Source organism: Elephas maximus, chromosome 2 (assembly GCF_024166365.1).
Source record: "Elephas maximus indicus isolate mEleMax1 chromosome 2, mEleMax1 primary haplotype, whole genome shotgun sequence".
Classification (NCBI taxonomy): domain Eukaryota; kingdom Metazoa; phylum Chordata; class Mammalia; order Proboscidea; family Elephantidae; genus Elephas; species Elephas maximus.
This window is the reverse complement of record NC_064820.1, coordinates 152776175-152788437: the sequence shown is the minus strand read 5'-3', so window position 1 is coordinate 152788437 and position 12263 is coordinate 152776175. Positions and strand designations below refer to the sequence as shown.

The 12263-nt window shown below is 47.7% G+C and overlaps 1 protein-coding gene across 1 annotated transcript in view; it reads right to left on the bottom strand.

The window, feature by feature from the left end:
* Window positions 1-9286: 9286 nt before the first annotated feature.
* UBE2D2 (ubiquitin conjugating enzyme E2 D2) overlaps window positions 9287-12263 on the bottom strand; it is a 52469-nt gene continuing 49492 nt past the window's right edge. The window contains exon 7 of the mRNA XM_049873792.1: window positions 9287-10972. Coding sequence (XP_049729749.1) covers window positions 10927-10972 — 46 coding nt within the window. The 3' untranslated portion in view covers window positions 9287-10926. The remainder of the gene's footprint in view (window positions 10973-12263) is intronic.

The window sequence follows — 12263 nt, the reverse complement described above, 5'->3', positions numbered from 1 at the left end:
CAGGGATGGTGCTAAATATCCTACAATGCACAGGACACAGAATTTCCTGGCCAAAATGTTAATAGTGTTGAGAAACCCTGGGAATAACATCCCTGGGTAATCTGGGAGTCTGGTAGGACTCTATCCCTCCCTGTCCCCCCCTCCTCCCGGGGCCAAGGCTCTTGTCTCCCATGCTCACTAGCAGAGGGGTCCCTTCTGCCACACTGGCTTCAAAGGCCTCTTGTAGCCTGAGGAGTGTGATAAGAGACCTAACTGCCCATCTACTCACCCACCAGCCTCTGGGTTTGTTAGAAAAAGTGCCTGTGATGGGGCAGGGGGGCCTGGTAAAGCTCTCACCTGTCCATGGTGGGGGACTCAAGATACATCCCAACTACCAGGCAAGCTCTGAGTCCTCTCTCCAGGATTCTGGGCCTTTGCAAAAGTGCAGGAGGCTGCCCTGACCCTCTAGGCTCATCTCCAAAAAGCTGGCCCAGCCTGGGGCTCTTTGGAAGCTCTGGTCTCCTCCTCCCCCTCACCCTGCCCCCTCCCATTTCTATTTAGGAGGCAGCCATGGTGGTTGTCTCCTGTCTCCCTTTTCCTACGGAGGCTCTGCTGAAGCAGCCCAGCCTCCGTGGGTCCATCTGTCAGGGAGGCTGTTCCGCCCCATCGATTGCTGTTCCCGGGGGGCTGTGCCGCTCGAGGGACCCAGTGTGGCAGCCAGATAGGAGGAACTACACAGAGAAGAGGGGGGCAGCTTGGCAGCAGGCAGAGCTGAGAGGGACTGACACTGCAGTGAAAAGACACGAAGCTAGACAGGCATGAGAAATGTAGAAGGCCAGGGGCGACGAGGCAGGAGGCTGGCTGGAATGACCTATGAAGAAGCCAACTGGCACCCTCAGGACTCCGTTTTGCCTTTGGACACACCAAGTTTCCACTTGCAAAGACAACAACAACAATAATAGCTGACATTTATTGAGCAGGAACAATGTAGTGTGCCCAGCACAGGGCTGGGGGCTTTGCATGCCTCTGCCTTCACTTGAGGCTCACACCCATCCCAAAGCAGGAACTGTTATTATTGTCCTTTATAGAGGAAGAGGAGGCCCAGAGAGGTTGCAGCATTTGTCACAGCCGCACAGCAGAGCTGGAGCCAAACTCGAGGTGGGGCAGCCTGGTCCGTGGCTGTGTCACAGCCAGAGCCCCGGGGAAGGGGGCGTGTCTCGCCCAGCCAGAGGCCCTGCCCACCCTCCCCTCGGAGCTGCCTCCTCCCCTGGGCTCCGTGACATCTGCCCTGCTTCCCGGCCCCAGACAGCTGCCCAGAGCCACGTCAGCACTTCCACCGGAGAGTCTGGAAACTGGCTCTGGCTCCTGGGTGAGGGGGGAGCGAGGAGCGTTTCGGGTCCCCGATGGGGTGGCTCTGAGAGAAGGTGACCCACTCCACCGAATAGGCGCTGGATGGGTCTGACCTTGGGCCACGTTTCTTGCCCTGCTTGGGGGGAAAAGGGGGCTTTGAGAAAAAAGGCTCTGGAACAGTAGGCAGCAGCATCCTGGGCGGAGAGGGGCAAACATTCTCACGAAGCCACAGTTCCGGGGGCGCCTGGGGCAGCCCGCGACCCCTACTGTCCACTTGGTGCCGGTGGTCCAATTGGCAGGGCTGGCTGGGGGAAGGAGGAGGGCGGGGAGGTGTCTGTGCCCCGCCTAGCCCAGCGCACCGGCCGGCTGGGGCCAGAGATAACTGGCGCCTCCCGGAAAATCATTAGCATCTGTTTGGACCGCAGCAAAGTTGGCCAGCCGGCGCCTCCGCCCGCCCGCCGGAAACAGCCCCCGCGCCCCCACCGACACCACCCGGGCCCAACTCAAACGCGTGTGGCAACAACACCCATCCACCGGGGAAGGGGGGCCCGGACTCAGGGCCGAAGGCCTGGCGGTTGGAGGTCGGGTCGTGCCATCGGGGGCATCCTCGCACGTCCTTGCACGGCGTGGGCGGTCCGGTCCGCGCTCCGGGCGATCCAGGCCGGCTTTTAGGGGCAGCCGCGCTTGCGGCGGCCCAGGGAGTGTGTGGAAATGACACCGCCAGGGCGGCGGAGATCCCCCCCCTCCTGACATTGGCTGGAAAGTGGAGCAGCTCGTCAGGGACAATCAATGGCGATCGATTGCCGCGCGGCGCGGGAGGACGGCGCGGGGGAGGGGCGGCAGGGGGGACAGGGGTGGGGGCACTTGCAGCGGAGGTCAAACAACACACAGACCCGCAACGGGGCGCTGCGGGGTCACACAGACACGCAATCCGTACAGGGAAACACCACTATGGGGGGCTAACACCACAAAGGAGGTACACTCACCATACGGAGTTACAGCACACCACAAGTCTCTGACACAAGTCACGACACAACGGGGTCAGACAACTGGTTCATTCGGGCACAAAATAGGCTCACAGGCAGGTAACAATACAATCAGCCCATATCGTGTCATATTATCAGCTTACTCCACCACAACAGGGTCTCACAGTACCACAAATGACCCCACACTGGACATCCAGGAAAATCACAAAATAAGTCATACATTCCACTAGCTGGTCTCAACCCCACAACAGTAGCCACACACACTGGCTGCAAAACAAGTTGATACAACAAAATAAAGTCATACAGCCAGAATATACATCACCACCACCTCAAAGAACATTGTCAAGTTGAGTCTCACATTATGCAACAACTTGGTGGCCCATGCTGGCAACACAATGGGATCACGAGCCCAGGTATACAACTGAACAACTGGGCCACACATTACCACAGGCTGCACCCCAGCAACTAAAACATGGATACAGCTGTATCATATCTCAACATGAATACAAATATGCCCCACCCAACATGGCACAATGAACACTGTGGGCAACCAAACAAGCAGTTACTCAAGGGTTCTGACAGGATTAAATGACACATGGTAAGTGCTCAAAACACAAGGGTCTTGGGGTCACTGTTTAAGGTTATATACTAGTAAGTCATGTCAATATAATGACTGTAACTACTTAATAGCATTACTCTCTCCAGGTTGGTCCATTCCTCTCCCAGGAATCTGATTCTGTCCAGCAGCAAAACTGATTCTGCCATTACACACACCTGGGAAATGCAACTCAAGTGCCACAAACACAATTCACACTGTTGCACTCATCCAGCCTAAGTGCCATCAATGTAGTAGCAGCCACACCCTTTCCCAAATCCCACACACAGGGGCAGCAGTGTATGTACGCATTCTAGGACTCTGGTCGTGAACCCCCATCTCTCACCAGGTATGACTCAACTAGTGCAAAGCTACTGGCCCCGCTCTCACAAAGTGGTGGTAACACAAAACATGCCCCCACTCCCAACAGTCACCCATCCAGTTACACAGGGTCCCACAGCCTCACACTTAAATTCCTTAAGAACTGTCTCTGGTCCGCCCCTTTCTCCATGCCTCCATTTCCCCCAGAAGAAATTGAGGTATCAGCCCAGAGCCCCCAGAAAGACTCTCCTCATTCCAAATTCAAAGCAGAATCCAAGACCTCAGCAATCCCCACCGCCACCCCCCACCGCGACCCCTTAATTCCCAGCAGTGCTGTGCATAGGAACATCCATCATTCCTTCAACACACCCTCACAGGCCACTCCTGTGGTTCCAGTGCAGACACAGCTGTAACCCTGATCTCAGGGGTATCCAGGAATCCCTTGTAGCTAGAGCTCCCCCTAAAGGTTCCAGCTGGAAGACCCTGAACATTCCTCAGTTTTACTTGGCTGTGGTGACCCTGGTTAACATCCCAACCTGTGTCCATAACCCGACTGACCACTGATTCAAGCCCCCAATACCACCCCTCCCCCATACACACATAGGCTCTCTCTGGCTAGCGAGAGTAGTGGACCCACCAGTCTGTGAGGAGTGCGGCAATCACCCATGTGGCCCTCCCTCCCACTCACCCTTCAGGCAAGTCTGGGAAACAGCTGGGGGCAGTCTGGCCTCCTTCCACAGCACCCTTCCCCTCCCCTAACGTGACTAGAGGCAACTCCTCCCACCACCCCCTCCAGGCTTTTATTCACCAGAGAGGCAGCAGGACTCCCCTTTTGTCCTCCAAAAGCAGCACAAGCAGAGGGACAGACAGACGCTAGGTAGGGACAGGCAGGCTGGCGAGGCATGTCCATCCATCTGCCTACCCACCCTGTTTGTGGGCACACTCTTGCAGGCCTTGCCAAATGGCTATGTGAGCCATGGGGCATAAAGGAGCTGGTCCTGTTCAAAGAGGAACAAAACTCAGGCTTGTACAGGAATCCAGGAAAAATGTCCCACCGTCCATGTCCACATCCCTGAATGCATAAGCACTTACAGCCACAACCTTTAATTTGAAAATAGCCATCTGTCACCAAGTATTGCCTATGAGCCAGGATCGGGGGCCAAGTGTCCATGTTCTAGATGAGGAAACCAGAGCAAAGAACAGATAAATTAGTTACCCAAGATTATACAACTGAAAAGTCATGGGATCTGCGATTCAAACTCAGAACCAACTCCTGTTTTTCAAAGGCTACATAGCCTTCTGCTCACACCCATATGCATAAACAGTAAGGAATGTTCATGCTCACAATTCTCACTCTCACAAGTTCCTGCACACATGGGCAGCCCCCTCCTGCACGAACTCACACACAGGCAGGCCAACACTCTCCCACGCCTGGGGCCTTGTCAGCCACATTCTCCATGGCTCCCTCCCTCCAAAAGGGACAAGGGCAGGCCTGGAGTCTACATTCCCAGGTTTCCGCCCTGTCCCTGACTGCTCCCCCCCTTCCCTACTCAGAGCATGCATTCCTCCTGCTGCAGCCAGATAACCAGCCCCAGGGGGAGGCCTGGGGGAGAGCAAGGCATTCTGGGGGCCAGGCTGCTGGCCCTACTCTGGGCTGCCTAAGCCCCAAGTCTATTGCCTGGGTCTGACATGGTAGTTTTCCCCACAGGTAGCCCAAGGCTTCCCTCCTGATTCCAGGGGCTTTCTCAGGGCCAAAGCCTCACAACCCAGAAAGGGCACCTAAGGGATCTCTTGACCCTTCGGATGCCAAATCTCCCACATAGTTAGGAAGTAGAGCAGGACCTGGGGAACTACGAGACCCTCCCTTTAGACTCTTCTGGTAGGGGAAAACCTGTGTTCCCAGCACCAACAGCCTCTAGGCAGCTTTCCCCATCTGGGGGTAGTAGAGGTTAATTCTCACAGCCCTGCCTGTGGTGTAGCCAGTTGGTGGGCTCAGCAAATCTGGAGATATTTGCATACCCAGATGGCCAAGACTGGAATTTCAAAGAATTCCCCATTAAGAGGGAGCTTGCTTCTGGGTGGTGGCCCTGGAGGTTCACAGCTGTTGGGCAGGAAGACTGGGGAGCCTGGGGCCCCCAAACACAGAATAGATTGAAAAGAACAAGGGAAGAACAGTTCCCAGGCCTTATTACCAGCTCCCAACTCTTTCTCTTGCCCTCAGGCCTCTAACCCATAGGATATGAAGGGCCATATTCTGGTTCCCCAGGGAAAGGGAAGCAGGCATGGGAAACTAGTCTAGTTGGCTGGGGGCACAGGGATTGCCTGCCCCTGGGGAAATGTAGCAGTGGGCACCAGGCAGAGTTGCTAGAAATAAGGATATACCCTTATTCACACGCAGCAATGGACAGGCTTTTACCTCCTTGCAATCTGCAGCCAGGTGGGCAAAGGCCCTGACTTGGACTCTACTGAACCTGTCGACACAGGGATATGGCTACTATAGCAATGGGGAGGGGAGGGGAGGGAAACTGGTGGCTTGACACCTCTGGAATACAAGTCACTAACCTGTTCTCTCACTGTGAGTATGGCTGAACTAGGCATCAGCCCATCCAGTTCTGGACAAATTGTAAACAAAGCTAAGCCCAGACCAGGCATCCCCATCCCAACAAAAGCCTCTCTCAGGTTCTGTCCTAGCATTTTACTGACCACACACCTCAGTTGTTATAGTTGTGGGTCACCACTGCCCTCTGCTGGCCACTACAGCACTAGCACACACTCAGACAACAGGGCCATCAAGTCACTCTCCCCACCCAGGCAAACGCAGTTCAGTCCTCTCCTCCCAGCTATGGACACAAACCTAACCCCATCCAGCTGTCATCTGAGTCACCCTGGACTGGTAGGCAGCAGACTAAGCAGGGATCAACCCAGGGACAGTGTGTTAGGGGAGAAATTACGGAAGAACTCTGCCCCCTCCCCAACATACACATCTGAAACTTCAAAAGGAGTGCCCTTTCTAACTAGTTTAGACTAGAACCTTTCTCACCTTCTCTTATGCATCCCTCTTTTTCCTCCAAAGGAAACCTGGATGTCCCAAGAGACTAGCATAAGGCTGAGATGACCTGGAACTATCCTTCCAAAAAGTTGAACTTCTCCACCAAGGTCTGGATAGCCTTGGTTCTTCTGGTTCCTTCTGTCACGCTCTAGGTCACTGGCAGCCCTGGGTGCCCTCTGAAATAAGGCCAGCTGACCACAACTCTTAGTGCATTACCCTGCAGGTACCCACATCTTCAAAGATGGCAGCGATGCTGCTGGAGGGACTGAGACTGACCAGGAGGACCTAACCAATATTACCCCTTAATTAGCTGGGGGAGACTCCAGACACTCCTGCTGTCAGGTAGGCAGCCTAGCTTTTGTCAGCTGCCCCCAGCATGCAACCTCTCTCTCATCCCTGAGATGATGTTGGTTCTGGAGCCCAAATGTCAGACTGTATTTGTGGGTTATTTCTAGGAGCCTTCAAGTTAGAAGGCCCAGGAAGGAGCTCCAAAGCTACCCATATTTTCTATGGAGAACTTCAAACCTGAGAAAGCTGGTCTGAGGTCAGCAAAAGTAAACCCTAAGCTCCACTCACTCATGTTCTCCAGTGGCCCTACAATTGGGGGAGAGAGGGTGACTTCAAAAGAGTCAAGATTTTTAATTAGGAGGACACTCAAAAAGGAGAACTCTTGAGAACAAGTGGCTTAGTGCAAAGAAGAGGTGCCTGAGAAAATGACAGTTTGTCACCCCTCAAATCCTTGAGAGAGGTTTGAAAAGGAGCACAGTACATTCACCAAGGCTGGTGGCTGCTCTTTTCTGTACAGCATCCACTGGAGGACTGGCCTGGGCACTCAGTGGCTTCTCCTTGGCCTTTCCAAAGGCAATCAACTGTTTGTTTTTAGAGTACACTGAGGTGATCAGGTACCTCAGCCCTGGAAAAGGCTACTCTACCAGTAACATCTTATAATCCCCATTTTCAAACAAAAGAAAACAAACAGAAACCACTCAACTGAAAACAGTTAAGCTGCTGCTTTGGCACTGGCTGCTCACTCAGTTTTGGATCTACTAAGAGGCAGATTATATTTGCCTCTGATCAGATACAGCTCCACAAATAATTAAAAAATGGAAAGTGATCACTCATTGCAAAAATGTCTAACTCTGCTCAACCAGTCTAGGAGTAGTCACTGAGAAAGGGCAAAGCTGGCTGATAGCTGTATTACACATTCAGCCACTGAGGCCAAAGGCCTTAGAGGCATTAGTCTTTCCTAACCTTTGAGCTTTCCCACTTATATTGACTAAGGTAATACATGACAACAATGAGGGAATGTATTTGTTTCATGAATATTAAGCATGACAAAGAAATAAAGCTAGTAATCCCCTGGCCAGTTTTCCTATTTCTAAGCCCATCCCAGGAATTGATCTGGAAATATTCACAGGGCCTGAATACCAACCACTTACACTAGCCTTGGCCCAGTTATATTATCAGAGAAAGGCTTTTAAGGATAGCTTTTGTGGGGTACAGAAGGCTCAGAGCCAGTTTTCATCTAAGTGTACACTCAGTATAAGGAAGAATAGAGAATAGGCTCTATGAGTCCTCCCTCCCCCGCCTGCCCCAGTCTCTTTTCTGTTCTTGGCTGGACAGCTCAGTTTGCCACCTTCACTTATTTTCATATGAAAAATCTTGTTTTCTTTTGTATAACCCATCAATTGAAGTAAGGAGTGTTTTACAAAGGGGAAAGAATTGAAAGGAAATGGGCCCTTAATACTAGTAACAATTTGCTACAGGGGTAATAAAGATGCTTATTCCTGATTCAAAAGGGAGGAAAGATGTGTTCATAACTCAGAAGATCCAGGAACTAAAGAAAGTTCTTCTACTAAAACCTATCTACTGGGTGTTAAAGGGTGCCATACAGCAGACTGAGACACAAACCAGAATTTCGCTTTAATTGGAACAGTTTACAGGCATCCTAACTATAATTTAGAAATAATCCATTTCTCCTGACAACCTACCTAGGGCTCAAAAGGTATAATACTATAGCAGTTAGAAGTGGAAAAGGAATACCTCTATTGCTGGTCAGTGCAGAGAACATGGGTCTCCTTCATGATCACCACTCCTTTTCCTTCTCTCTACAGCCCTCCTTCCAAGTCTTATACTACCCAAAATATAGAAACTGGCAGGACACTGCTATTCTAACCATTGGCCAGCCACAGGGCATGCAAGTATCTGAAATAATTTAGTTTTACCAAAAGGGACTGCTCCAATTATAAGCTGACTAAGTACTTCATGCTATTAAGAAGCAAAGGAAAAGAACCTGTCCACTTGGGATTCCCTTGTCACCATGGCCTCACCAACATAATCAACATTGCTGCAGACTAGCTTTTACATGCAACAAAGCCAGAGAAACTGGGATTCCAGGTGAGAACTGCCCTGAGTGACACTTCTTTTTTTGTGAGGGAGGAAGGTGGCCTCCCTCACTGAGCCTTCAAATCTACACATGTATACAGGCTGAACCAAACATGCTCATATGCAAATGGGCAAGACCAAACTGCATTTAAGGCCTAACGTTGTTTGTGACCATTCAAGCTCTTTCACTTGCCCCTGTGTGCCAGGGTGATGGCTTTTATTCAGCACTTAAAAATACCTGAGTATGCTTGTGAAAATATCCACTATTATCACCTAATAACTGGTAATAAGGTGGCTGCTCTCTAAAACAAGGGGCAGATAAAGAACGGTCTTTCAAGATCTGTGCAACTGACCCATGGTCAAAGGTACAGCAAGCCCAAAAATGATGAATTCCCACCTGCCCATGATACTGAGAATACAGGGTGATTTTAGGTCAGAGTTCAATTTTAATTCATTTCCCCACAACTGTTATCAAAACTTTTCTGTAAGATCAAAGATGCTGGAAATGCTAATAATAATCATCAGCTAAAAAGCAGCACTTTAAGAGGTTTCAGGTTATACCACACTTTAGTTTTGAGATGAAAGAGCAGTGACACTGAGAGATGAGACAAGTTGAACAAGTTTAAAACCAAAAGCAATGGACATTTATTCCTCAATTTTTGTGCAAGAGTGTAAAGATGCATTTGAAAGAACCTGGTGGCTAAAGAGCATCAGCTGTGGCCTTCGGGCTGGCCTGGTTTACAATTAGATAAGGAGAAGGGGAGGAAAAAAGGTAACTTGCCTACTTCACATGAACAATGTTTCTGGCAAACACAGTTGTTTACAAGTTTCAAACTACATTTTACTAGAGTCAAGGGAAGACTTCAAAAAAGCCACATACAGTACAATTTAAACTTGGATGAACATCCTGCAAATGTTAGTGCAAAGTAATTATGTAGACTCTCCAATACAAGATTGTGCTCATGTTTCCCAGGTTTGGTCAATGTTGCTCTTTTACGTTACAATCACAGAGGCTTAACTTACCAAATAGCAATGCTTTTGTGTTCTATGTCCTATATACCAAGGGCATGTCACAAGGTTTTGGTGAAATGCAGCTTAGTTTCATTAATAAAGCAAATTTCTTATTTAGTTTAACAGTCATGTTCCTGGAATGCTGCACATCTAAGTTTTATGGAAATGCTTTTAAGCTTATGCCCCTATCTTGTTCAGTAAAGTTACTCTCAAAATACCCTTTTTACTATGTAAACTGGAATTGTTTCATGATTTTAAAATGCAACCAATATAAATGAAAACATTTCAGGGGTGGGGGAAAATCCACCACTAATTTCAGGTAGAGGAAGTTCTTAAAATCAAGAAGCCTATTCACACAAAGTTGTATGTAATGACTGTAGTAATCAGTTTATTACACAGATTAATCATTCTTAAACGTACAAGCTCCAGAGGAGCGACTGGGTCTTTAAATATACACAAGTATTTCCATCAAATGTATTTTCACCCTTACATCCAGATAGACCTAAGCAGTTAAAAACATAAGAAAAATAAGAGCTATTAGCTATGTATTAACTGAGAAACCACATACAAACCGAAGAATACGGAAGAGAAAAAGAGAGGCTAGAAGGACGAAGGTTGAAGGGGCAGGGAGATGTAAAAGAGTTGGGATCAAAGCCCATCACACTTTATGTACTAATAGCTCCAATCCATTTAAATGTTGACCAGTTAAACTTAGACCTTAAAATACAGGATGTGTGGGTAGAGTTTAATCTGGTTGGTCATAACCTTCACCTAAGATGTAGGTCCTTCAGAACAAAACGAATACAGAAACAGCTTCATGTTCTTCACCTTGCTTTTCATAACTGTTTTGAGTTTAAAAGGATTCCACTTAAAAACAATCTCCTACCGGTCAGTAGAGCTGTTCTTCCCCATCCAAGCTTACACCATACCCACCACCCCTCACCTTGCCGTTATCCAAAACGTAAGTCAGTAATGAAAGCTTTTAGTCTCACACCTAGGTTAGGCCTGGAGAACTGGCTTGTCACACACACACTTCTCTGCTAGGAGGCAATGTTGGTACAGGAGTACAGTATTTCTAGTTTGTTGTTCCAAGTATGTACAACACGCAGCACTGCTGTATCAGGTAAACATGTGCACAGGGGAAGATGAGGCGTGGGCTCATAGAAAGCAGTCAAATGGAAATCAAAAGGACTTTCTCTTTCAGAGTTCCCCTATCTTTATTTGTAGAGGTTATCCAATAATTTCTTTAATTACATCGCATACTTCTGAGTCCATTCCCGAGCTATTCTGTTGTACCTGTATACACAAAGAGAGGCTTGGCTTAACATAAGGTGAGGTGTCAGTAAGCAACAGATTTCATTCATTATCCCAGCTAGCACTTGAGGGTTTAACTTTTAGGAGTGTCAAACAAAGTTATCTTTCTAGCCCATATTTCTAATATGCATTTAATTCAAATTAATGGGATTTAAAATGTGAAACAATTTCCTGTAAATGCTATTTATAGAAGATTCTGATTAAATTTTAGCATTTGTTATTCTACACTTGATCAATCTATTTTTATGAAAGGTCTTTAGCTCTTGATCCATTTATTTGAGGTTCTTGAAACTATGTAGTTCTACATTATAGTTCTTGAAACCAAATACCAATAGGGATTAAACTGACAATACTTTCTTCTGTATGTCAATAAACAACTGGTTCTGGCAGAACAATCTGGTTGATGGAACAGATGGGAACTCACTGCTCCGGAAGAATGTTTTAGTAGTAAAATAAGCAGAGAAAAAGCTCCTATGATTCTTCTATTAGAAAAAGGATGTAGGAAAGGTCTACCAAACATACTAGCACAATGATTTAGAACACGCCTTCCGGTAGACATGCATGCACACAATTCTAGGTATTGGACAAAAATGGTTCTCCAATAAAAAAATATAAGGAATTCACAAATAGTCAGCAAAAAGTATGATCTAATTTTATTCTGAATGCAGCCAGTATTACATAACTACAGATGCTATTCAGACCTAAACAGACAAAACTAAACTAAGAACCAAATGCTGTTAGAATCTCAACTCCTGTGTAGTTCCATTAAAACAAAAAACTATTTAAAAAAAACCCATCAATGACTCTCTAACCCAATAAATTTCAAAACTAATCTCTCTCATTCACTTCTTCCAATAATCTCACTGAATATGCAAATCAAAAAAGGTTAGAACACTTTTAGTTACAACCTCTTTTGATATCTTGACATGCTGCAGTAATTCACAGTACAACTCTAAAATATGTGAACTCTTTGTGAAGTTTTGTTTTAGAAATTTGAGGATTTCTTGTCTTCTAACATTTATTCACTTTCTTTCTTTAGAATTTGCCAAATGGTAGAAAATAAATTCCTTTCTCCCATTAATTTACAAATACTTAAGACATAAAGAAGCCCTGGTAGCACAGCGGTTAAGCGCTCAGCTGCTAACCAAAAGGTCACACATCGAGCTCACCAGCCGTTCCATGGGATAAAGATGTTGCAGTCTGCTTTAGTAAAGATTATAGCCTTGGAAACCCTACCGGGCAGTTCTACTCTGTCCTATAGGGTCACTATGAG